Below are 27,056 nucleotides of genomic sequence, written 5' to 3'. Positions count from 1 at the left end.
AAATGAAGCAATTAATAACCTGCTGTTGCCAGTAGGGAAACCAAAATGCACTCCTATGTTGATGTATCCCTTTAAGTTTAACTCCTTTCAACCAATTTAGAAAAATTCACAAAAACATATAAGCCAAGGTTTTCAACATTCTGTATTTCTCATATCGTGTCCGCATAAATCCCAAAAGTTTTTTTTCACTCCATTTTATACAAAAAAACAGTTCTATTTATCCAAATAGCAGTTCGTACAATTCCCTCAACTCAGTTTCCACAGGTTCTTCCCAAGAAAACTGATAGTCGAGCTTGTATATTTATCTGACAGAAAACAACTTTAATAATGGCAATAAATCCTTTGCTGTCACATTGATTTAATCCTATAGATTCCAATGCGTTACGGATTATAAATCCGTCTTCAGGGCATGTTCGATGTCATTCTAGTGTTCCCACAATTATTTTTTTAATCCCACCTACAAATACATTATAAGCCAATGCACAAATTTCACAACATTGTACCAGTAGATAAATAAACTTCCACTAACCTTCCAAAAAGATATGATGCTCCTATTCGAGTGTACCCAAAATTAAAACAAAGTATGTGCATAGAGGTCTGCCCCATGTCAATACCCCCAAGGCATTCAAATAACTTATTTTAACCTACCCAATGGTTTAAAAGAAACCAATCTGCAGAATTAGAACGGTCAATACAGTAGTGGAAATTCTCACTTTCTATCCCACGTTAGATTAAACCAAGTTGAGTAATGATTTTTGCTGCCCAACTTGTTTGCGATTCCTGCTGCAATAACAAAGATAATACCCACATCAGTTTCCTCATTCCTGAGGCTCCGATCTTCATTGCCCCCGGGATATCTTACTTACAGCAATGATGTTCTACATTGTGCAACCACAACAGCTGTCGAGCCAGATTAGCCAGACAGCTGCTGTGTGTGCGTTTAATAAAACGTTTCCACACGTTCTGACGTCTCCATACTCCGCCGAAGTATCATAGCTTATTGTGATTCAATGCAGCCAACTTAATTGTACCAAATCTCAATGGAATTTATTTGAAAGGATCTGATATCCTCAATCTTGCTTCAATGTGTCCTTCCTTATTACCGCACATTAATTACCATATCTGTTTCTTTGCAAAATAAAACAGCAAACCGGTCGCGTGCCCCACTACCACTCCCACAATTACTTTAAGGCTCACACTGTAACCTGCATGGCATGTTTAAACTGTAGCAGTTCACATTATTTAATGTCTCCAGTGATTGTTTTTGATATTCTTCAGGATTTGAGATATTCTGTCTATATCTTAGACGGTCGGTAGGCTTCGTAAAAATCCTCATATTTAACCCGTTATTTTCCTGGATGTAGAGATTTATCGAGAATAACAGGTTGAATACCAGAATTTTTACAAATCCTACCGACCGCAATAGACTTCTTTTGGCTACGAGTTTCCATCCTAATCGCACACTGGATAGTGTGCCATTTAGCCAGTTTTCAAGATATAGACTCAATATCTCGAATCCTGAAAAATATCAAAAACAATCACTTGCGTTACAAGGGAAAATTCTTGCAAGAAATGATGACCCATTATAGTGGATAGAGTTGCGCAAAGATCAAGAGAGAGGTTACTTATACCTTAGAAACCGAAAGTGAGTCCTCCAAGAGTATATGTGACCACATCTTCATTACAGAGTGCTAAGATCAAACTGGTAAACAGAAAACCATGGCACATGATGTCGATGGATCCGATACTAGAAAGACTATTTCCAGATCCACCTGTATTTGCATATAGGATAGTTAAGCTCTAAAAAATAAATAGAGCAGAACTAATGTCTTCAAATAAAATAAAAAGGGTGTTTGTAGGCACACAACCCTGTTATAATTGCCAACACTGTGGATATGTGATGAAAGGCAATGAAACAACTCACCCACATACAGGGAAAAAGATAAAGTTGAGATATTCTTGTACATGTGATTCTGAAAATGTGATGTATGCACTAAAATGCCCATGTGGGCTCCTCTATGTGGGAATGACAACAAGGAAGGCAAAGGTCTGTTCGACTAAGCACAAATCGAACAGTCAGAGTAGGGACATCTCCAGTGGCTACACACTTTCTAAAGGCAAGATACAATGTGGCGCAAATGAAATGTGCCAGTCTAGAACAAGGAACGCCTAGAGGAGGGGAGATCTAGTAATATTGTTAATGCAGAAAGAGGTGGAATGGATTGACCAATTGGATTGTTTGAACCCAAGAGGGATGGACAATGAATGGGAATTGACATGCTTTATTTAATTATGATGTATGGATAGATCTTGAGCAGGTTTGCCCTGTGAGGAGTATTCGGGTCACTAGAGGACAATGGGAGAAGAGCACATGTTAAAGAGCCATTTAGTGACGATCAAAGGAGAATGGGATCAGGTTAAACCTGAGAGCTTAAATTGAGCAGAGGTTGAACAGTGGAATCAGTAACCCCTTGCTGGTCATGGAACTAAATGGTTGCTAAGGACCACATTGGTTTCTTAGTGGTGATATGACCTGTGAGGTCAGATGAGGAAACACCAGAGGTATATAGGCACCTGGACTGTTTAAGGTTGTAGCTCTAAAATCTACAGCTTGACGTTAAAAAGTTATACATATATGTGACCCGGGGGGGGGGGGTGTGTTTAACTAGGAGGAATCGTCTTGATAGTACTGAAGACATCAAACCATGTGAACTGCCATGGTTTAAGCATGCCGTGCAGGTTAGAGCGCAAGCCTTAAAGTAATTGTGGGAGCAGTAGTTGGATCTGTGACTGGTTTGCTGTTTTTCTGCCTCTTATACTGCTTCCTGCGAGTTTCTTTTGGGCGCTTAAGCACAATGTAACTATGTACCTATTTGTATATTTGTATTTGGCATCCGTTGGAGTTGGTTGAGAATTATACACGAGTGACTAAATTCAGATTCTAGTCTGTTTTGACAAGATACAGATATGGTAATATATGTGCGGTATAAGGAAGGACAAGTTAAAGGAAGATTGAGGCTATCAGATACTTTCAAATACCATTGAGATTTGGTACAATTTTAAGATGGCTCCTTTTGCATCACAATAAACTCGTTACTACTTCGGAGTATAGTCATGTCCAAACGTGTAGCAATGTTTTATTAGATGCACACACGGCAGCCAACTGGTTAATCTGGCTCAACGGTTGTTGTTTGGAAAATGTAGAACATCATTGTTGTAAGTAAGATATCCACAGGGGAATGAAGATCGAAGCATCAAGAATGGGGAAAATGACGTGGGTATTATCTGTATTGTTGCAGCAAGAATCACGAACGAGTTCGGCAGAGGAAATCCTTACTAAACTTGGTTTAGTCTAATATGGAATAGAAAGTGAGAATTTCCACGACTGTATTGACCGTTCTAATTGTGCAGATTGGTTTATTTTTAACCATTGGGTCATTGAATGCTTTGTGGTTTTGTCATGGTAGGTGGGATTAAAGAAATAATTGTTGGAACACTAGAATGGCAGTGAACATGCCCTGAAGATGGATTTGTAATCCGAAACGCGTTGGCATCTGCAGGACTAAATCAATGTGACAGCAAAAGATTTATTTCCATTATTTTTATTTTATTTTACAATTTTTATTCAGCATATAACTATACATCTAACAGACCTTTAATCTCCACCACTTTACGCATACAGTTACATGCTTTTGTTTTATTTCTCTTCGACCCCCTTGCCTAGCCCCCTGCCTGCCCCTCACCCAACCCGGCCTACATTGCATTGCATTACTCCGCTTCCTATTCCCTTTACCTTCTTCGTTATCCATCCGTCTCTGGACTAATTTCCATCCTGACAGGCTTGGTCCGGCACAGACAAAGCAGCCACCAGTTGTCTCCAGGCTTCCAGCCCCCCGTTTCTGGATCCTCATGCCTCCCCCTAGCCTCTTGCCACACCACAGTTTCCGCATTAGCCCATTTCAATAGGTCTCTCTACCATACTTGTGACGACGGTCTCATCTGTGCCTTCCAACCCATTGCGATTATGTTTAGCCAGTATGTACACTAGGTCTTTTAGTTTACTCACAGGCTTAGCTCTACGAGGCCTCGGGAATCCAACACTAAGACTTTCCCACAGGGAACTCACGTCTAATATAATCTCCACTTTAGCCATATTAGTACCCTCTTCTTCCCAGAATCTACCAATCTCTGTACAAGACCAAAACATATGCACTAACCCTGCATTAACCACCCCACATTTCAGGCATGTCTGTATTCCCGCATGATTAAACTGAGCTATTTATCCAGAGTTGGGTGTGCTCTGTGGGTTACATATAGTTGTATTTGCTGCAACCTTACATTTCTTGATACTTTTTTGTGGTACCCTTGTGCTCTACTCCACAGCCCATCCGACATTGGTTCCCCTACGTCGTCCTCCCACTGCTGTCTTGTGTGGCTCACCTCTTTCCCCACCTTGGACATCAATAACTCGTATATTCGGGATACCTCATGCCCCCCTTCGACAAGTCATAAATTGTTTCTATTACCGTATCCGGCTGTAAGGCCTATTCAGCTTCGAGCCACATGCTCTTTATGAACATTAGGAGTCTGGAGTATTTGATGTGCTGTCCTCAATGTAATCCTGTGTTTTCCACCAGCACCTCAAAGCCCCTGGGCTTCCTGTCTACCAGCATGTCACCCACTGTTGCTATCCCAACCAGTTCCCACATCCTCCTAACGTTCAACCTAATCTGAGCATCTGCTCCTTTCAATGCCACCAGTGGAATCTGCGGGGAACACAGGGTAGCATTATCTATCATCTGACGGGCCCTACGCCACATCATTGCTCCCAATCGCAGCAACCAACCCTCCCCGACATCTTGTACTCTAGGTAACCATATTATCTCATTTAGGAAATGGGGGGTGCTCCCGGCACTCAGCAGCCTAGATTCTGGCATCAGTTCTTCTGATAACCACTTAGCCACAAATTGGAGCTGACTGGCCAGGTAGTATACTTAAAAATTAGGCAATTTGATGCCTCCTTGGTTTTATGGGTTCTGTAGTTTCCACAATGCCCCTCTACATCTTGAATTGTGCCAGATAAAGTCCCTACATATACTCTGTACTTTCATTAAAAAACTTTATTGGTATTGCATGTGGAATATTACCTAAATAATGTAGTAGTCTGGGCAGCACCACCATCTTCAATAATGCTACTCGACCCATCATAGACCATAGTAGTCTGGTCCAGAATGCCATAATATTCTCAATTCTGGATAGCACCTTTTCGGTGTTATGCCTGTGTTCCGAATCAGGGTCGTGGTATATATCTATACCCAAATATCAAAACGTCTCAAGTTCCCATGCTATCGGCAGCACTGACAGCCTGTGCATGTGCGTCCCAACGTATGCCCCTAGAAGGTAGAGGCATGAATTCTGTGGGTTAACTGTTATACCCGACAGTGTCGCGTACCTTGCCAGTACATCTAAAATGTATTGAAGGTTCTCCTCTGGATGATGCAGATACAGTAACACGTCATCGGCATATAATGAGATCCGGTGTAGTTTCCCCTTCATACTGACTCCCGCTTCCCCATGCTCCTTCCTCAGGTACATCGCCAATTGCTCCAACACTAGTATGAATGGCATCAGGGACCACGGGCAACCTTGTCTGGTACCTTTACTGAGCTGCCATTGTTTAGAAATAGTAGAGCCCGGATTGACCCTTGCCACGGCTCACTGTATAATAATTGCACCCACTTCAGGTATGTAGGCCCGATCCCATACCCTTCTAAAACCGCCAGCAGCCAGGGCCATTTGACGGAATCAAATGCTTTCACTGCATCGAGTGAGATTCCTGCAAACCCCTCTGTGTGCAGTCAATTGTATGGTGTAGTCTCCTTAAGTTGTTGGTTATATATTCCTGTGTGAAACATATCCAGTCTGGTCTGGATGTATGAGTTTGCTTATAACTGGTCTCAACCTATTTGCCATGACTGCCGGAAGAATCTTCCCATCCTGATTAAGCAGTGAGAGGGGTCTGCAGGACCCACAATCTACATCTAGCTTATTTGGTTTAAGGAGTGGGATAATTACCGCCTCCCGCAGAGACTCAGGCAGTTTACCCATGCTAAGCGCGTCATTTAATATCGCTAGGAGTGGGGGCAGTATTTCCTCACTATATGCCTTACAAAATTCACTGGGGCGTCTGTCTGCCCACATGGCATTGCAGGTCGACAGTTGCTTCATCACGTGTTCTAATTCTTCTATCATTATAGGAGTTTCGAGGCTCTCTCTGCTATATCCAGTTTGGGGAGAATGTTCTCGGTTAATGCCTCTTGTATATCTAATCCTTCCCCAGAGTCGCCATATAACCGCCTAGCATACTCATAAAAGCTTTTGTTCACTCCCTCTTCAGTTTCTTGCAACTGACCATCTTCCCCCTGCACAGCCCTGATAGTTTGCCGGGGTGGTGCTCTCACCTTTGTATAACCAGGCAAGAAATCTGCCTGGGTTGTCTCCTTCAGCATGATGCGTCTCAATATATTTCTTATAGCTTAGGTTACCCAGCCTTTCCCAGTGACCTCTACACTCCTGCCTTTAATCGGGATACCGATTTGGCTTCCTCTTTGGAATCCTACACCCTCCCGCATAGTTCCTTCCAATGTCTCTTCCGTTCTTTTCAACTCCAGAGTTATGACCTCTTGCAACCCTTTATTCTTGGCCATAGAAGCCCCTCTCACTACCACTTTAAAGGCTTCCCATAACACCCCGCTTGCCTCTACACTGCCTTTATCATGTTCAAAATACTCCTTCACCTCCGCCCTCAGGTCCTCCCGGAACCCTGTGTCCTTCAGTGCCTCTGCCCTTAATATCCATGTCGGGATTCTAGCCCGGGGTGGGGGGGGGGCAGACCTGCCAGGTCACAACCAGAGGGGCATGATCTGACACGACAATGGCTTTGTATTCTGCTATTGTCATATCATTCCTTTATCGTATCCCTCTCGTTAAATGCTTAATCCAGCGTTGTGTGTAAGTTATGTGAGTAACCCCAATTTAGTGGGTGGCGCTCCCTCCATATACATCCACCAAATGAAAGGCATGCAACAATGTGTTTAAAGCTTTAGCTACTTGGGTCGGATGAGCTAACCTTTTGTCCGACCTGTCCATCTTCGTGTCCAAAATACAGTTAAAGTCTCCCCCCAGATTATCGCACCATCCATATAAGGACCAATCTTCATGTATAGAGCTCTGAAATATGCTGCTGTATCCTGATTCGGTCATATGCATTAATTATACTAATTTCTTTACTTTCGACCAGCCCCCACATCATTACCAACCTACCATCTTTGTCTATAAAGGATTGCAGGAGCTTGAATGGGACATGCAGAGCTATCCAAATCAAGACTCTCATAGCATATGCTGAGTAGGCTGCCCCCAAGGTCGTCCCTTTCCATTTCTGCACAATTCTGTCTTGTATTTCTCTAAACAGGTGGGTTTCTTGTAACAGTGCTATGTCTATCTTTTGCCGCCTTAAGTATGTCATAACCAGATTTCTTTTAATATAGCTATTAAGCCCCCTCACATTCCAGGTTGCTAGCTTAAGTTTGCCCGTCATGCTCAGTCATTATCCTCTCGTTCCTTGCCCCCGCCCTCCGTTTCCTGTTTCGTAATGCATTATTGTAGGCCAACTCCCTAGTAACTCCCCACACTTAACTCCCGACCTCCCCAACCCCCCACCCCCAACAGCCCCAACAATAGCTCCAAAACTGAATCTCATGCTTCCCCGCGTCTCCCTCTTTTCCTGGTCCATTGCCAGTACTCTGAGTGCAGCAGGTTGAGACTTTGATACCAGCATCCTAACTACCTACCTAACAGGGTGGTAAGAGTGATCCCTAGCGCCGCCCATGCAGCACACAATACCCCTGTATTATGCTAACGCCAATAGGGCCTCAAACACAGTTGCATAACAGTCTGAGTGTCTCTGCCACTTAAGCATTTATCAGTCCCTACCCCTCTACCTTGCACATTAGGATACCGCTCGCCGTTCACATATCACTCTCGGCCACCCTCTGGTCACGCTGCTCTGGCATATTATGCAAGTCCATCCATTTGTTCACATCCTCTGGGGTTTCAAAGAACAGAGCACAGTCCTTGTGGAACACCTTCACCTTCGCCGGGTAAAGCAGGATATACTTGAGGTTAGCTGCCTGCAGCCTTCTTTTCACCATCCCATAGCACATCCTTTTGGTTTTGTACGAAAAAAGTGTAATCTGGATATGCAGTGATGGATGCCGATGCCCGATTGATGGTACCTCCTCTCCGGAAATGTTCCAGGATTTTCTCCCTGTCCTTATAGTTCAATATTTTGGCAATTATCGGCCGGGGTGAGGCGCTGGGTGGCGGTTTCCTCGTAAGGGCTCTATGCGCCCTCTCTACTGTGAACCCCTGGGTGAGTGAACCAGCCCCTATCTGTAGTAGGAGCATATTGTCATTATAGTTAGTCGGGTTCTGGCCCTCCTCGCCTTCCGGTAATACAACAATTTGCATGTTGTTTCTCCGAGCCCGGCCGTTTGCCTCCTCCGCTCTGTTTTCCAAATTTTGCACTTGTTGTTTCAGGATAGAGACCTCCTGGGAGCTGTCCTTGCAGCTGCTCGAGTTGGTCTTCACCTCTTTCTCCAGTGCCCCTGTGTGCTCAGTCAGCGTCCTGACATCTTGTCTCAAGAGGTTCATGTCTATTTGCATTGCATCAATTTTGAACTCCAGTGACGCTTTCAGATCGGCTATGGTGACCAGTATTTGTTTATCCTTCCTCTCATGCATGTCTTCCTTGCCTATATCTTGCGGGTGTGTCTTAGCACTTTCTGTCGTCTGAGTGGGTCTGGCAAAAGCGTCTAGGGACGACTGCTTCCCTTTGCTTTTGTTTGCTTTAGACACCATCGTTGTTGCTCTCAGCTTTTCCTAGCACCCACAGTGACACCAACTGCCGGTCCGTGCCTAGTAGGAGGCTCCAGCTACTATTTGTGTATTAGGACCTACAGAATGTCACCCTCGCGGCAGGTCACCCCTCGCGCGCAGGCTGTCCTATAGTTGCACGTGTCCAATTTTCACTAGTTATTCAAACGGGGGTCCAATGCATATGTATCCCTGCGACCGCTTCTCCACCTTGGCCCACTTTACTCCTCTACACACTGTGCATTAACCGCAGGTGGTGGTCAGCATGTCGTTTCCTTGGTTGTTCTCACTCTCTCCTCTCTGTATCATACGCCTTGCACCACTCAACCCCTGCTCCAGCCTGGGCTATGAAGCTCAACTCCTGTAGACTGTTTGGTCCGCTGTATCTTGCCAGCGCTTTTGACTTGCCTACGTGCGTGCTTTTTCACCTTGGCCCAGCGCCGGTTTCCTCCTCCAGCTCCTGTCTACAAGCCCTGCAACATCATTCTGTGCATTCAGTGTTATTGGGGCCTACCGGCTTTCCGTTAACTCTGTCACTCCTACATTCCTTACTTGCCCCCAAAACGCCTCCAGGAGTTGGGGTGCTTCTGTGTCTCTGTTGCCCCCATTGCGCCTCAAGTATTGTGCGCTCGAGGTCCGTCTGCCTATCCTCTACTTGCCGTTGTCAGGGGCCTCCCACGAGGGTGCGCTTCTTGTCTTATGCGATCGTAGTTGCATGCCACAGAATCCGCTGCCTCCAGTAGCTATTCAGGTTCATCCACGTTCCTTCTTGCCTCTGGCATGCAGAGAATTTCGCTGCAGGCACTCCAGTGTCACAATATTGCCTTGAATCACTGCGGGTCCATTAACGTGATGCTTTGTATCCTCTGTGCTCTTGGGGGCTTTCCCTGTGTAACAGCACCCCCCCCCCATCCCCCTACACTCCCCCGTCTGCCCAGGCACGCCGCACCCGTCTGTGTACTGGCTTCGGACTGCAAACATTTGTTTTTTCACACACCCTCTCCCGCCGCTACAATGTATCCAGTGTTCAGTTGCGCGGCCCATTCATGTAAATTGCATCAGTTGCACAATGTTTATCCGCGGCTCCTACCATCACCCGATCCTCATCATGTAAATCGGGTCCACCATCCACCCAAGAGGGAGCAATGCTTCGTTCCACCAGCGCTACAGTGTGTAGCCTCTTCCTTTGTTACCAGCCGGGTGCCATTTTGTTTCCACAATCCACAGGATCACGCCGACTTCATTAGCTTCATACTCCTCTCTGTATTGCCATATTATGTCAGACTTTTCGCCGCTGCACGCCCCTCATCTTCATGATGCTGTAGCTGCAGATTCACACTTTACAGCATATTTAGAGCACCTATTTTCAGGCGGATCTTATTCGGATCTGCAGGAGCACCCGGAATGCACATCTCAGCCCGTGGCCATGTAGCCACGCCCCTCATTGCCATTATTAAAGTTGTTTTCTGTCAGAAAATTATTGACAGGCTCCACTCTGCCGGTGTTATTGGGAAGAACTTGGGGAAACTGAGTTCAGAGAATTGTATAAACTGCATATTTGGATAAGTGGAACTGTTTTTTTTTTTTTAATAATTTATGTGGACATGATATGATAAATACAAAATATTGAAAACATTGGCTTATGTGTTGAGGTTTTTTGTGAATTTTTCTAAATGGGTTGAAAGGAGCTAAATGTGAGGGGATGCATCTGCATAGGAGTGCATTTTGGTTTCCCTACTGGCAACAGCAGGTTGATTGATTTGCAAGGTGGTGTCACTTCTCACCAATGTAAAGCCCTTTTCCATGACGCTATGGAGGTGCGGCCACTACCCAATAGTCCTCTTATGGGTGGTATAATGCGGGAGCGCTTCATGGAGAGGCACTCCCCCTCTGGGGACATGGACGATTACTTGGGGTACAGCCCATTGAGTATTGTCACTCCCCAACCCTGCCCACCGTTCAGAACCATTTTATTGAAAGTAAACCTATGTATTGTTGTAACACAGGGCATAAAGCTAAAGCCAAAAGTACTAGGTCGAAAAAGAGCACAGGAGACATGGAGGTCATTGACTTTGCTAGTACTGGTATAAGGTGGCCCAGAGGAGGCATGAGGATTGAGTTATCCACAGAAACAAACGATTTATACAATCTGCCAGGGCGGATTTCAAACGCTGTGGGCCGACCAGAGTCGGCGAAGAGTGGAGAACGCCGGTGAATCACAGGAGTGCTATGTGGGTCTAGCTGATGCAGACCCGAATATGAAGCAGGAGAGAAGAGATGAGTAGCATACCAGAGCGCAGGGCCACCTCAGTGCTGTGGAAACAGAAGAGAGAAGCCTGGTAAATCTGAGGGAAGAACCCGGGTCTGAGGACGTCCCGGTGGCATGCCGAAATCGCTCCTAAAGGGGAGGTGCGAGAGACCCAGAGATACCCAGTGGGGACACAGGGGTGGAAGATAGATGGGTCGGGGACCCTAATAATTGTATACCCAGCATCCAAGGAGAGATTCCTCGTTGCAGTGGTGACAATAAGCCCACTGACCACCAGAAACGGGTCAGAGACCCTAATCAGTACAAACCAAGTATCAGAGGAGAGTTTCCTCGTCACAGTCGCAACAATAAGCTGTGAGGGGTTAGCAATGTGAGGTGGACAACTGCTTGTAATTTTCTAAAAGTAAGGCATTTTATTTAAAGTAAAAGTTTGCATAATAAACTTTGCTTGCCCTACTTTATCGAGGAATTCCCTACCTATTCTAAAGGCTAAGGGAATCATCTCTAGAATGGGTAAACTGACCCTAGTTCTAAACAACAAACATTAAAAGTAAATGATAAGCAACACAAGATAAACAACAATAATTAAACAATATTTGGATGACCTTCACTTGTCCTTGGTAAGATCCTTTTCCGAGGGTTTTAAAGTCCGCTTCAGATTAATGTTCAAAGGAAAAGAAAAGTCTTGAACCATTTCTTATCAGTTCAATGTCAAAACAAAAGTTTGTTTGGCATAGTGTTTGGTTTGGCAGAAACTTTAAACCTACAATTTTGTCTGACCTGCGAGGAGTTTGGAAGAGTCTGCTTTCACTTGCTACCCTTCTGTTGAAGGAGGAGTTTGCCTACAAAAACACCCGCCGCAGCGGAGCGTGGCGGAGTGTTTGGCAGATTGTTCGGTAAGAGTGGCAGCCTCAACTTATTCAACTGCGGTGGAATCTTACCATCAATAGTGCAGGAGAAAAGGGTAAGATTAAGAAAAACCTATCCATTCAAAACAGTGCGCAATCTCTCCCCCTCATTGGAGCCTTTAATATTTGTAAGGACTTCTTAGCGCGTCAAATTCGTTCAGCGCACCACAAGTTGCTGCGCACAAAAAATTGGAATCTATACCCTTCACTGGTTTTTGTTCAACAAACTCTTAACGGAGCCAGTGAAGGTTAGAAAATAACATAGAAGTTCGCCACTAAACCCTTCAGCAACATTGTTTAAAACAACAGAATAACAGAATCTTACCTGGGCGACTGGACACCCGAGCTGTGGAGGTCTGCGGCAGGTGCCGAGCGGGTGCTTGCAAGGTCTCTGAGTGCCGCTGTGCGGCGGGGGCTAAGAGCGGTGACATCACATAGTGATGCGTCCAAGGGTGAAGAAAAAAACAGGAAGCTGAACGGATAAACAAAACCAACACGCCTACAATCTAACGACGTGTAACAAACAGCGGTGACTGTTGAACTTTCAAGCCTTTGAGCCCCTATCTTGCACTTGTAAAGCACAAATACAACAGGGAGACTGCAGGCCTGGCGCCTTTGATCCCCATTCAATTACAAGACGAACAAAAATATTAACATATAACCAAACCTGAACGGAATGCGAAGAACGTGCAGAGGACTGGAATCGACCTAGACGATCGAAAGAAATGACAACTGAAAAAATTTAAACAAAATACAAACAATGAAGACGAAAATCCTGCAGACTCAAACAACCAAACCCTTGAAATACATAAGACCAAAGACCAAAAAGAACAATTGCCAGAACACAACCACCGATGGGATGGGAATATTACAAACTAATTACAATCTGCTTGAAACAACGAAAGAAGTATCTCAAGTTGACAAAACAACAAGCAGCAACCAATCAGGAAAACAATCAATTGAAAATACAGAAGAACAACGAATAGCCAACACTTCCACTCCATTGGCAACATTGAAATTAAGAGCTGAGCGTGCCAAACAAATATGGCAACAAAAATTCAATACTCAAAACAGTGAAAACAAACTACTTCACTCGACATTACAACCAGAGATGAAAAGAATGGCAAGGCTATCCGACATAAGTGATAGAATCTCTGATATCAAACCATGAAAAGCGAACCCAACTTTTTGGTCAGACTTCCCATAACGAACTATCTAATGATCTCAGAGAGATGACCTCTACACCAGCTACAAGAAATCACAATCCGATAAAAGAAAACGACAAGCAAAACTGTAAAAAATAAAAAATAAACCCAAAATGCAAACAAACCCAATGACTAATTAAAATCAATGAGAGCCAAAAGCAAGGCAAAGTCAGATTAAAACAGAATCAAACAATCATCACACATATAGAAAACGTGAAAAAGAACAGGGTTCTGATTTCTGCGATTGCGGTAAGGAACACCACAATCCAATAAAACCAATCCCAACAACAATGGCAGAATTCCCTGATGGGAGCATCTACCCATGCTCTAATACCCTTTCTAAAACTATTAGAAAATCATACTGATACAATGAAGGCTCAAGCGCCGTTGCTTGATCCTTCTTGACCCAAGATACGATAAGTAAGGTACATACTAAGCAAACTAGTATAGGTGCATTTTTTACCTGAATTCAAGACCCGCTGGATAAAGAAGCAGAGTGTCCTGCCCAATGGCAGGCTAGACTGTTTGACATCGCTAGAAGCGATAGACACGTTAAGAACGACATAACAGCACTCATAAAATTGGTCAAACAGGTAGGAAACGATAGCCATAACAAATCAGCAAGCCAACAAGAGAGCGAAATAAGATCACAAAATCGACAAGAAATGAATGCAGACAAAAATGCTAAGAAAACTGCACTTGTAATAAACTAAGCGAACAAAACTGAAGTTGAACAAACACAACCAACCTTTGCAATATTTGAAGGCCTACAAAAGGAAACTAAACAACAAAAAAAGCCTAAACAATAGCAAAATAAACCATCAAGGGCAAAAAATAGTATGAAAGGATCACAAGCATTTTTAAGAAACATACGGATCCCTCAGCAAGCAAGCAAGCAACCAAGTGCAGCAAAATCAAGATAAAATGGAAAAGAAACAAAATAATTCACAGAAAGCAAAAAAAAGACAATATACAAGAAGACACAGAAATTGCTGAGATAGAAGACGAACAAAAAATACAAGAAATCCTAATGAACTTATCTACATACACTAATGATGAAGAAACATCAGTAAGGCTCGACGATTAATATATTATATTCGAAGAAAATTACACACAAGACGATTCATTCAAAGGCAACACAATAAACATCGAAGAGACCATACTTACATGTGAGGACATTTCTGATGTCGAACTTCACGTTTTCAACGGAATATGATTTGAATGCTTCACAAAAAAAGACAGAAACCAAAAAAATCAATCATCCAATACATAGAGAAGAAAAACCAGATATGTCTTACCAACGTTTAAGACCCAAGAAGTTCATATTCAGATAAAATAATAAACAATCAATCAAAATGGCAAAGACAAGAAGGCATTGTTTTAAATGGAACAAACGTTTTTTTTACATTTGCTACATGCCATTCCAGAATTGCAATTGCACGAGATTACATCTGCTGACATTTGAATAATCGAATTTCCTCAAGAATACAAGACTAACAAAGTAGTAATACACCTACAAACAAGAACAGCAATTGTTAGAAATAAAAAAAAGAACTAAACACAATGGGATTTGAAATCACATACAAAGACGGATCAGATAATCGAACAGTTAATGAAAAATCGCATTCCACTAATAAACCCTCATCAATGGATAAAGCATAACAAGAGGTTAGGACTGTAAGAGCTACTTGGAAGTTATGTTGTTGGAACTCCCGAGGATTGAGAAACCATCCATAGAAAGCAGGGATTTTATATGTTTACAGGAAACTTGGATTAGCAACAAACCAATATGCGATGGGTTCATGACATATATGAACCCAGCAATTACACGAGAAAGAGATTGTCCCTCGTCAGGATTTTTAACGATGATTAGAAATGGCAGAGGCCTCCACGTGATTAAAAACACCAACTTGACTCTGTTCATACAAGTTACCATAGTAAGAAAAACTACTGAAACTTCGAGAAAGAAGGATGACACTGAAACACTGAGCACAAGAATAATCTGTCTCTGTAACATCTACTGGAGTCCTTGTGCAATAAACAACAGCGTATTCATTGATACCATTTTTTCAAAATTAGATGAACTCAAGGTCACTTACCTGAAAATGGAAATAATCCTATGCTGCGACTTCAATATTAATTTATTTGACCAAACTTGAAATTAAACTCAAAAATAACAAATTGGCCAAGAAAGCCCAACTGTGGCTCAAAGAATGTGCAAGAAGAGACCTACACCTCGTCAACTGCCAAATTCAAGGTGATATACCAGCAAAATCGACATGGAGTAAAGAAAACACATTGGACATGTAGATTACATCTTTGTTGCTCCATCCTTGATGACGGACTGAAAAACTCTGGATATTACAGATAGCATCACAAGCGATCACAACATCTTAACTCTGACATGGAAAGAGGTACAGTTGCTAATTTTATGGCCTCGAAGGAATTGAACCATGGACTAAATTGTCTCTGAATATCTGCTAAAGAGACGCAACAACTACCAGCAATCTTTCAGGAAACAAACCTGACAGACCACTGTAAGATTGAATATTAATAGTTATTCCAACCATATAAAGGAACTAATATGAAGCACAGATCTTGCTTGCAATCGCATGACCATGCCTACAATCAGGAAACCGCTACCAGGAAAAAGGTCATTAGACAAAATATTCGATTAGCAAAAACTCCAAACAAAGAAGAGAGCAAGAATATGATCTAAAAATACAAACCGCAATATAGAAATTGGCAAAGGAACACACAAGCAATCCGCATGCAATACAACGCTGAAACTATGTTAGCCACTCTAAATCAGCATGACACCAGAAGCATGTGGAATTTACTGAATAACAAAGACTCAAACAAAGACCTGCTCACGGCAGATGTAACTGAGATAGCCTGGCTTGAAGACTTTACAAAAATCTATGGCGAAGAGGTAATGAAAGATCGAATCCAACAAAAGTCGAAGTCAAAAAGCAACCATGGAACTTCAACTGGTCCAATGAAGAAATATTGAAATCAATTCTATTAGTCCACCCATCAAGAGCACCTGGCCCTGACGGCCTGAGTAACCAGATTCTGAAGAAAAATCCGGAAATATGGGCAAAAGTATGTGAACACCTATTTCATCTCATTAAAAAAAATAAGCAAATACAAAACACTTGGAAAACTGCTACAATTATTCCGATTTATAAATAAGTGGGAATGGAATCAAGCCACCAACTATCGACGGATAGCTTTGCTAGATCCACTTGGGAAGTTATTCGCTACCATACTGCAACATCGTCTGATTGCATATCCAAGAATCAAAGATTTGATATAAGACAAACTGGTTTTGTAAGGGGAGTAGGTACCAACATTAACCTCCTCATACTAACCCTATTTAAGCTCGAAGCCATGATATCGAAGATCCAGACATTAGCAACTTTCGTCGACTTTCAGGTGGCATTCGACCGTGTAACACAGCAAAGATTGTGGGACAAACTGAGAACTTGGAAATGTCCTTCAAACATTCTAGAGCCCATTATAGCCCTATACTCTTCGACAAGTGTCTGTGTCAGAATATCACAAGCATGTGCTGTAACAAGTCATACAAACAATTAATGGCTTAAAACAAGGATGCCCACTGGCTGCAACACTCTTCTGTTTATACCTAGCAGACTTTGAAGAACATCAGAACTCTTGAACAACTAATCCACCAATGTTGAATTGAACACCAATAAAATGGATTTTGTATGCTGATGACTTAGTGCTTTTTGATAAAACACAAATCGGCTTGCAAAAAAAGAGTGCATGCTCTGTCTGATTACACCAAAAAGAATGAGCTGAGCTTCAACCTGACAAAATAGCATCTAATGCCTCTAACATAAATCACTGGTATTAAACGGAGACCACCAAACATTTTCCTACAAAAGACAAAACTCGAGAGAGTGATGTCGTCTAAAGTCTAGGAGTGTGGATCGATCAAACATCAAAGGAAGCTTATGGAAAGAATGCACCATCACAAAAATGGACTCCATAGCTCGCCAAGGTGCAATGCTGCACAGGAAATATCGTATATTCTCCTGCAAGCCCCTGACAATGTTCTATCGCCAAAAAGTAATTGCATCTAATAACATATGGAAGTGAAACCCTCCTAAATGTATCATGGAAACTCTGGGACACAATAGAAGGAAGATTTTGGAGAAAAGTGTTGGCACTCCCTCCCTCTTCTCCAGTTCAACGAATTAGATTTTAACTTGCGCTCCAATCTTTACAATCCATCGTAACATGGAAAATGCTGGACTTATATAGAAAAACTGTAATGGAAGATATTTCAGCTATGCGGCTCTTGCGCACCCAGCCTAAGACCATCAAAATACAATACTAAATACATGGAAGGAAGCTTGTAGCAAGTGATGACCGATAACACGATCACAGAAGAAACATTGGCATGCAGGCCTACAGAAGCAAAAAAGAAAATTCAGCAAGCAGACTGAATTAATACCATAGAAAAAAAACGGAATTGAATCAACTTCCAAAGTATTTAGAGTGTTTTCCCCGTCGATGAACGAGAGATACATTTCTAAGGCTACAGCTGAACTTGCTACCAAAACTGGAAGTTCAAGTAAAAACCAAACAAATCCCAATAGACCAAAAATATTGCAGACACTGTCAAAATATTAAAAAGACTGAAACATCTTGCCACATATTTATGGAATGTGAATCGTTGAACCAATAAAGAGAAAAATGTGCAGCAATGCTCCACAAGAAAACTTGAACTACTCTAGAGAAGAGCGATGGGAGACTATATTTGAAGGAAATCACAATTGCTTGATCTTCTGAGTCGTGCAATACTGGAATGAGATCTGTGACAAACAAAAGCAGAGCGTACTTGAACAATGAAAGACCTCACAAATATCTGACAAATTGAAGAATGAATATGTACTATTTTAATATTTTCCTTTTATCTCCTTTTTTCTTTTTCGTTCTTTCCTCCTTTTCTTAATCAATTACTCTTGTTTTAATATAGAATGCTACTGTTAGCGATTCAAAGACAAATGTAAAAGTTATAACTGTAAAACTAAAACATTAATAAAAAGAAGAAAAAAAAAGTTCATCAAAACACAATCCACTGGTAGCAATTATTTGGTTTGGTTGAAAAGATCCCCTTCCAATCTCCATCAAAGAAAATAACACTGATGGTAATCCTGGTTTATCTTCTCTTCAAGGTTATTTGCCACAGTTCAAAAGAAGAGGTATTTGACTTCTCCAACTACAAAGTTACAATGGGTTTAGACTTTTGCAGTATGTTTTGTATATTTGTCAGGATACTTCTTCTTTGGGTTGCTATTTCCTTTTAACAACCATTCTTCTACTGCTGCTACTATGAATACAGTTACTTTTGTTTCACAGTATGCAACTACTTCAGAACCACTTCAATATGACATCCACCCACAGCTTGGATACCACCACAGTATAAGCATTTGTTCCACTGCTTTATGCTTAGAATTATCAGCAGAGTCTTCAGGTAGTCCAGGCATTCTTCCCTTTAATGACTTTCTAAAAGGGGTCAGTCTCTTTGCCGCTTCTGTCTGCAAGGATAACCTGCCTCTGCCCACAAGACATACTTCCTTTGAAATCCAGCAGTCTCTTAGCATTCTGTCTTTTGGAAATTCTTTACAGGCACCCAGCTCCCCTTCGCCAGATTATACGCACCTCTTCTACCCCAGTAATGACCCAGAAGCTGTAGTGCCACTCTTTCAGCTTTAGATAACAACGCCACACTTGTATCTGAGGCCTATGACTGGTTGAAAGCTTCACAGATTAGGTGGAGGGTTTGAAACAGGTTTTGTTTGACATTACAAAGGGATCGCCTGGTTTAGGTATTTGCTTGTTTCCTTATTCAGTACAATTATTTAGTGAAATAAAGAATATCAGTTCTATATTATATACTGTTCTGTCTTCAAAGAGAAAGCAGAATTAGGTACATGTGACTAGTCTTTAAGATAGAATTTAAAACTTAAATATTGACTGAAATTGTATTCCCGTGTAGCATCAAGGAGGCAACTTCTAACTTCCCCCGGGAAACGCAACCGTTCTTTGATGTGGTTTCACTTGTAACTCTTGTAAAATGTTAATGGCAGGTTTTGAGTACGAGTCGGTAAGCATTCCTCCTAAACAATTAAGGACATGCAACCACTCCTGTAATGTGAGAGTTCAACAATGGATTTAACTGATTTTACTTTCACATGAACACTGCAGCCCTCAGAATAACTGCACGTGTTAGATTTCCATTGTTAATAGTCAGTTTAGAATTAACGAACAGCTTCTACTCGCGTTCAACTCTACGCGAACTACTTTGGAGCTGGTTACAGTGAATCTGAACAATCCGCTTCACTCAACAGCTTCCGGTACACTGTTGTTGCAGGTTGCTCTGCTTCCCCGACTTCCTCACCTCTGCTACTACTTCGGGCTCACTTGGGACCCACACCCTTATCCTGCACTGGTGTGTGGCCACTTTAATTGGGAGTCTCCTTCAGTCCCTAAATCCTTGGCTTGCTTTCTGCCTCTGGCCTTGGGTTGCTTCATGGCCACGGCTCTGCAATGACAGCCGCTCGCTTCACATGGGGAAATCTTTACTTCCAACACGTCTTCCTCTGCGCAGCCTCTAAATAAAGGTTTTGAGCGCACCGGACCCTCTCAGAACTTGCAGGTGAAATCTGCTGTGTCCACGTTCCAGCGGCCATTCAGTGTTCCCACTTCCTCGTCAATTGCCAGCCTTGTGCTTCTCCTCTTCTACTACTGTTGACAGCCTTCCAACACCTGCTCCATGCCCTTCCTTCTTTCCTTTCCTGCTAGGGCCCTTTATGCCCCACAGGGTTGACAGTTGACTTCAGGTGTTTGCCATCAGCCTCAATTGCCTGACTACTACATCTACATACTTTTTCAGCCCTCTTCCTTGTCCCAGTCCCTCTAGGATTCTGTGACATGTAATTTGTTTCAACAAAGTTAGTTTTCTCTGCTTTTTGATTATATATAAAGGTAGATGTAATTCCTTTAATAATTTTTACATATGGGCTGTGGGTTTTAACGTTTGAAGAGGAAGATAGTTTAGAGATGACATTTCCACACTCCTTTGTAGTGGATCTTTGGAAATGAGGATGGCATTTCGCTTTAACTAGCAAAAAGGTCTCTTTCTTTCTTAGTGTGCTTTGATGTTGCAACTTTAGGGTTCACAACCTTAGATTTAATGAAGGTTGAGAAACATTAAAATGACAATAAGCCAGAACCTCTTTTGAAACGGTGGTAAGAATCACCCTGTTAGAGGAAAAATACTGTTTCATCCCATGGAATCTCCTCACTACCCTGGGTGCTGTCTCCACCCATGTGATCCTCCCGCAGTTCACCACCCCCAGGGTTGGGATCATTAAGCGTCTGCCATCTTCTGTCCACCTGGGAGGAGATTTTGGGCAGGGTTTCTGGGGATTCTACACAACGGAGACTGGTCGGGGAACCTAACCATTGGAACCTAAGGATCCGAGGAGAACTTCCTCGTCGCAGCAGCAGTAAGAAGCCCACTGACCACCAGAGAAGGCTGTGGGACCCCAACAAAAGGGAAATGAGCAAACGGGGAAATTCCTCTTTGCATTGGCGACATGAATTCCAGTGATCCACAAAGACGGATTTGGGACTTTGGTAGCACCAACATAGAGTGCCAAAGTGTACATCAAGCTCATGATTGTGAGAAAGAACTTTCTTGACACCAGGAGAAGGGAGTCATTCTAGAGATGGGGCTAAAGCCCTTGGAACCTACTAAATACGCTAGGGGAAGGGAGTCCTTCCTCCTGGCCTTGTTGTGAACTGTGCCAAGTAATATCAGGAGAAGGGAGTCCTCATCCTAGTCTCGTACTTGGAGTTGTGCTAGAGACGCCAAGGAAACAGAGTCATTCCCCCTGGTTTTATTGGAAACTGCATAGATTTACACCGGGAGAAGGGAGCCATTCTCTTGGACGTGGGACTGTATAAAGGCGTTGTGAAACCCGCAAGCCAAGGAAAGGGAGTCCTTCCCCCTGGCATTCTTGTTGCAAATAAACATTTTTGAAAACTATCAGAGCATCAGGAGAAGGGAGACATTCTCCTGGAGGAGGAACTTTCTAGAATAGTATCCTTTAGGCGTAGTGTGAGGGATAGAGGTAAGTTGGGACACAGGATGGTGGAGTTTGATTTGACCGACATTCTGATGTACCCTTTAGTATTAGTTTTGAGGCAGGGAAACCCATCTTAGAAGATAGGTATAGTGAGGGCTTTTTATGCACAAATAAGTCTATACCACCACCATGCCGCCTTTGTGTCTGCTTCCTTCTTCAACACCCTTACACCACTTAAAGAAACTCATATGAAAAAATAAGATGTCTTGTTAATCAGCATTTACCTGTTTCAGGAGGATTAACAAGCGGAAAAGAGTATGGCCAGCAGCAACATTGGTGATTTAGGGAAACCTGCTAAGCAGATCTCACTCTCCCATTGTCAGAGTAAAGCTGTTTAGATAGCTCTCCCTAGGTAAGGAGTAAAGCTGTATATCTGGAGTGCAGAGCCTGAAGCACATTGGCACAAGCTCTGTTGGTACAGTCCATACCACCTGGAATAGCCCACCAATCCGATTCGATAAAATCTATCCTTGTGTTTCTGAAACAAATTACACTTCTATCTTTTGTTGACATGTTGATGAGGAAGCTGTGGTTGATTCATTTTCACTTTATTTGAATTTCATCTTCACTTGCTTGAAAACATGTTTTTTTTTCTTTAGAGACTGAACATTGTGTAGGCTGCAATGTTTAATAGAAATGTGATCTAGATCTCAAATTATGCTTCTAGGTCTTCTCTTTCTGTAATGTTGTTTAACTTGGTTTATCTGTTTGCTTCTAACACTTCTATATTGTCTCAACAGGAACAAGGGAATATGAGCCCACATGTGGAAGGCCCCTGGGCATTAGAGTTGGTCCAAATGGCACTCTTTTTGTTTCAGATGCTTACATGGGAATATTTGAAGTTAATCCTGTTACAGGTACATTTTAACAATGCCTTTATAGTCTAATTTGTTGACCCGGTGAAGATTTAAAATGCCTATCCACAAATAAATCTATGTAGATTAATATCAAAAGCTTGGTAAAATACTTGGATTACAGATGGTCAATTTCCTCTCCATTTATCAACAACTGTTATCCATATTCCTAATGTTCATAGTTTTGTCATGTGCAGGACCGTCTATACATATGCTTTGATGTGTGGGGTGCCTCTGCTCACTAATTGATGCAGGATACCTTGTCTACCCCACCCTTTCCCTGCTGCATGGCAGGGGCTATTTAGTCCTGTCCCTTTACAGACCTGGAGACATGCAAACAGACTCTTGTCTAGCAAGATGACATTAGAGCAAATACAGGAAGTGCCATGCCTTCAGGAAAGAAGAAACTCCAGAAGAGCTTGCCAGGACATTGTTCACAAACCCTGTGTGCAGGAAACCATGTTTGTGTGCATTGGAGATCATAATTTCCAAATGCGTAAAAAATGCACAGCTTCACTGAACTGACATCAGAAAGGTTTAATATATATTTTGATTAATATGTCAGTGTTTGGGTTTCTCATTAAGTAGCACCCCAATCTCATTCCCCTAAATGTAAAATTCCACCCCACACTTTTGGGCAAGAAACAGGCAGTTTGTTTAAAACTCAAATTTATTGAAATCGTGGCATTAAAGGTGGTCCACGACTTTATGCAGTGGAAGTCACCACAGTGCTACCTAATAACCAGCAGCTTGTCTAAAGAAAAAGAATCTCACTATTTCTCACACACATGCATTTATTTCCATGATCAATTTCTTAAGTTCTGAGTAACACTAGATAGACATCCTAGTTGTATTTCTACCTCTTGTTGTCAGTATATCAAAATCTTTGACTTCACACATGTCTGCAAATTACACAAACTCACATTTACCAATGAATCAAAGCATTTGCTTTCCCCAATAACCATCAATTTAGATAATCAGAGAGCTGTTGCATGTCTCGCATTTAGCATTTAGATCCGGTGCTCTGTGCTTCTAACGTGCGTGCAGTTTAAAGTAGGCTTACAATGACTTTCATTAGAATTCTGCAGGTTTTAGTTTAGGGAAGCTGCGTTATCAAAACAGAACACAGAATTTCTGTTCCCCCAGTCAATCTAGAAGAATGGTTTTAGAATTGTATTACTAAGGTATAGGTGTCCATACCCGACTAATGATACTCATTTGTTATCTGTATAGCACTTTCACCAAAGTGCTATACATAGAATAGTTTACATACAATTATCACCCAACTGAAGTTGTTACCCATTTATTGACCTCTGTACGATGAAAGGATGAGTGGGCCCTGCCGGGAATCGAACATCTATGTACCCTGCAGATTACACACCGATCACACCAGTGAGTGCTCAACCCACAAAGCTATCTTAGTGGCTTCTAATAAGCTAGTAAACTAATGGCCCCACTCTGCAGTTTTAAGACTGAGGGGTATATGGGATTTACATTTGCATATTTTTACTGGGAGCAGGAATGACTAGATTAAACACTCTCCTCTCCCATCCCTTATTAAATAGCTATGGCCTTCGAAGTACACACATTATGAAAAAAAAGCCTCATTAAGCTCTACTATGGCCTCAACATATCTCAGCCCAATGTTAACTATTTCTTTGAAAACACGATCATTTAATGGACTTATAATTTTTTTTAAAGAGCAGTGCACTGAATGCACACGAATGCTATCTGTAGCATTGCGGACACAACTCAGAAAGGTATTTTAAGTTGGATTGAATTGACATCGCACTTAATTTTACATGTAGTGAGATTGCCCTGTTTATTTCCAATTTAAATTAATTTATTTTGATATCTTCTCAAAACATCCCCTTTCTGGGACTTTGCAGAAAAAATAATTAAATGGAGTATATATCATTTCTGTTAGGGAACTATAATACTCCCTTTTTATCATCTAAAGCCATTAGAAAAACCTCATGTCTTCCTAATGGAATCTGTCATCTGGTTCCTTTCTGCAGGCTCCTTTCTGCAGGTTCATTAGTGGACAAGAATCATTCCCTGACACAGGGCCCTTCCTTTCTGCAGATCCAATAGGAACAGGTGGTGTTCTTTCCCACTTTCACAACGCTTTTATTTCCTGTGCACACGCTTGTTCCACTATTTGATTGGATTGTTCGTTCCATTGGCTTATCCAAGTCATACACTCCCATTGAATACACATTTCAATTTTCATTGGATGTTCATATTTCTATATTTGTGATCCGAAAATGTGGGGGCAACAACGACTCCTAAACTTGGGACCGAAAAGTCATTTTTCTTTCATAAATTATGATGAAAATATGCTAATTCAATTAAATGAATATTGAAATCTGTGCTTGCAGACGTCACTTGAATATGTGACATTACTATTTGACATGCCTTATACAGTTATGCATGTTTCCCTTTTTACACATTAAACATCATAGGCAAAGTTATATGGCTACAGAATTATGAGCATAATTAGCTTCTGAGTGTAGAAAGTGAATTGTGCTCTACATTTGAACTTCAGAATAAGATCCTGCACTTTTGCACATAATCCAATTAAAGAAAATGATCTAATGGGTTCAGGAAGTGATTGATTCAAAATAGGATGACAGGTCCTTTTGTTCTCACTGTATTTGCATCCAAATGGCCAGTTTTATTGTAAGCCAGAGTTCAAAAGTATCACTTTTAATGTGTAAATCTCCCTTTTGAGGCTGGCCTGTAAATCCGACGATCTTTTTACTCAAATTGTTCATGACTCCGCCAACAACACATTCTATTTTCCTAGTATGTCACAGTATTTTTCTAATATTTTCCCCTGGAAGACTCCCAAAGGCGAGAGGGCTGCCTGGCTCCGAGTTCAAACCCAGGTCATCCTGAAGTAGCACAATATCAGGCTGAATCAGACATCAAATGTATGCAAACCACACAAAAGAATCGCTGCTTTTTCAACATATTTACACTGTAGGATATTCTTTAGTTCACTAGATCATTATAAGCTTTGTACAATAACCTGACAGTTGCTGGAGAAATAAAACATTACATTAAAAAACTATGAATAAATGATGATTCCTTTCCATCAATTATGTTAGTCCATACTAAGGAGAGCTTGCCAGTCTGAAGCCCTATGGAATTATAGATCGTCAGTGTGCATCCTGTCTGCGTTACTATCTCTTTTTTTCCATGCTCTCCTTAAAGCCATCCCACATAGACCTACTAAATACTTTTCTGAATTCTGTGAGCTCTGCAGCACCAACATGTCTCATCTCCTGTGCCCTGTTTTGTTTTCGGCAAAGCTTGGCTTGCAATAGTTTTTTTTTGCCAATTATGTTTTATCACCATCTCTGTAGGTGAAGCTGTAATGCTCATTGATTCCCAAAAACCAATTCAAGGGAAGAAGATGTCCTTTGTGAATGATCTTGTTTTGACTCAGGATGGGAGGAAAATGTATTTCACAGATTCCAGCTCTAAATGGCAAAGAAGAGACTTTCCGTTATTGATCATGGAGGGGACAGATGATGGGCGGTGAGTGCATCCATACAGAACCTCTATACTTATTTTTTAAAATAATGAAGATTGCCCATGCTTACTGCACAGGTCAGTCTTTATTCTATTAAAGACACAGAGGGCGGGCATTATGCTATTCTTTCTTTATTGCTGCCAATCCAGCATTTCAAAACTTTAAACATTTAAACAGGGATTTTCTGCTTGGAACATCAAGAAAGGAAAAATACTACATTTAAAAGTTTAAACTCAAGTCTCTTTTGCTCCAACACTACAGGTCCCATGAGCCTCTCCCTTTCTGGTAGTCCTGAGGCTACTCTATTCCACCTATCCAGTGGCTGCTCCCAGTATAAACTGCCCCAGCTCCAGGTCCTTTCCTCTTTCTTTGACTTCAAACAAGTCTGACTTTAATCAACGACAATCCAAGCCAGTCCAATCCATGCTTAGGACGTTCTTGGATCCTTTCACTTTCGGCTCCACAGGTCCAACTGGACAACTTGCCTTGTCATGACCTATTGTCTCGAAATCTGTCAAGCCGGCTTCTGCTCGTCTCCTACGGGAAATGACAGAAACACTGTGAGGGCGGGAATGCGTAAAACTAAATACAAAATGTCGGTACATAAATATCATGAAGACTATTGTATTCATCTGGGTGGGATATAATGCTCGCCTGTGTCTTTAATAGAATCAAGACTGACCTGTGTAGTAAGCATGGGCAATCTTCATTCTATGACAAGACAGGAGGCGACCATTATGCTTGTTCAAAGCTTGCTACCACCCTATTAGTCGTATCTGACACTGGCTTCAAATAAAAGGTTTTAAACGTAGGTTCTGAAGACCAATCGGCTGTTTTCATTATGTCTTTTAAGGAAACACCCACTGAAATTGCCCTGGAAGCCATTGGGCCCTTGACAGAATGCGCACCATATATGGCTAAATATATTCCAGCCCACTGCATCACTTCTCTCACCCACCTAGATTGTCGCTGTAGCCACCGCATGGTAAGGTTTACTACGCGATATGAGCAGCTGGGTTACGCCTTGCGGCCCCTTTTGCATCTTTGTAATCTTTGATGCATTGCGCCACACACAACTTCTTGCTGCCTACACAATAGGGGTATGAAATAACCCTAGAATCGGTCATTGTTCTTTTCACTATGTTAAATGCTACTCCCT

The 27,056-nt window shown here is 42.0% G+C and overlaps 1 protein-coding gene across 1 annotated transcript in view; it reads left to right on the top strand.

Annotated features, from left to right (window-relative positions):
• The window catches only part of APMAP (adipocyte plasma membrane associated protein), a 200,833-nt gene that overhangs the window by 100,804 nt on the left and 72,973 nt on the right, over window positions 1-27,056 (top strand). Inside the window, exons 5-6 of the mRNA XM_069606882.1 lie at window positions 22,243-22,359; window positions 25,728-25,902. Of these exons, the coding sequence (XP_069462983.1) occupies window positions 22,243-22,359; window positions 25,728-25,902 (292 nt within the window). The remainder of the gene's footprint in view (window positions 1-22,242; window positions 22,360-25,727; window positions 25,903-27,056) is intronic.

The sequence above is a fragment of the Ambystoma mexicanum genome, chromosome 4p, assembly GCF_040938575.1.
Source record: "Ambystoma mexicanum isolate Mex_15411 chromosome 4p, UKY_AmexF1_1, whole genome shotgun sequence".
NCBI classification, from domain to species: domain Eukaryota; kingdom Metazoa; phylum Chordata; class Amphibia; order Caudata; family Ambystomatidae; genus Ambystoma; species Ambystoma mexicanum.
The sequence above is the reverse complement of the archived record's forward strand: the minus strand, read 5'-3'. Positions and strand labels throughout refer to the sequence as shown.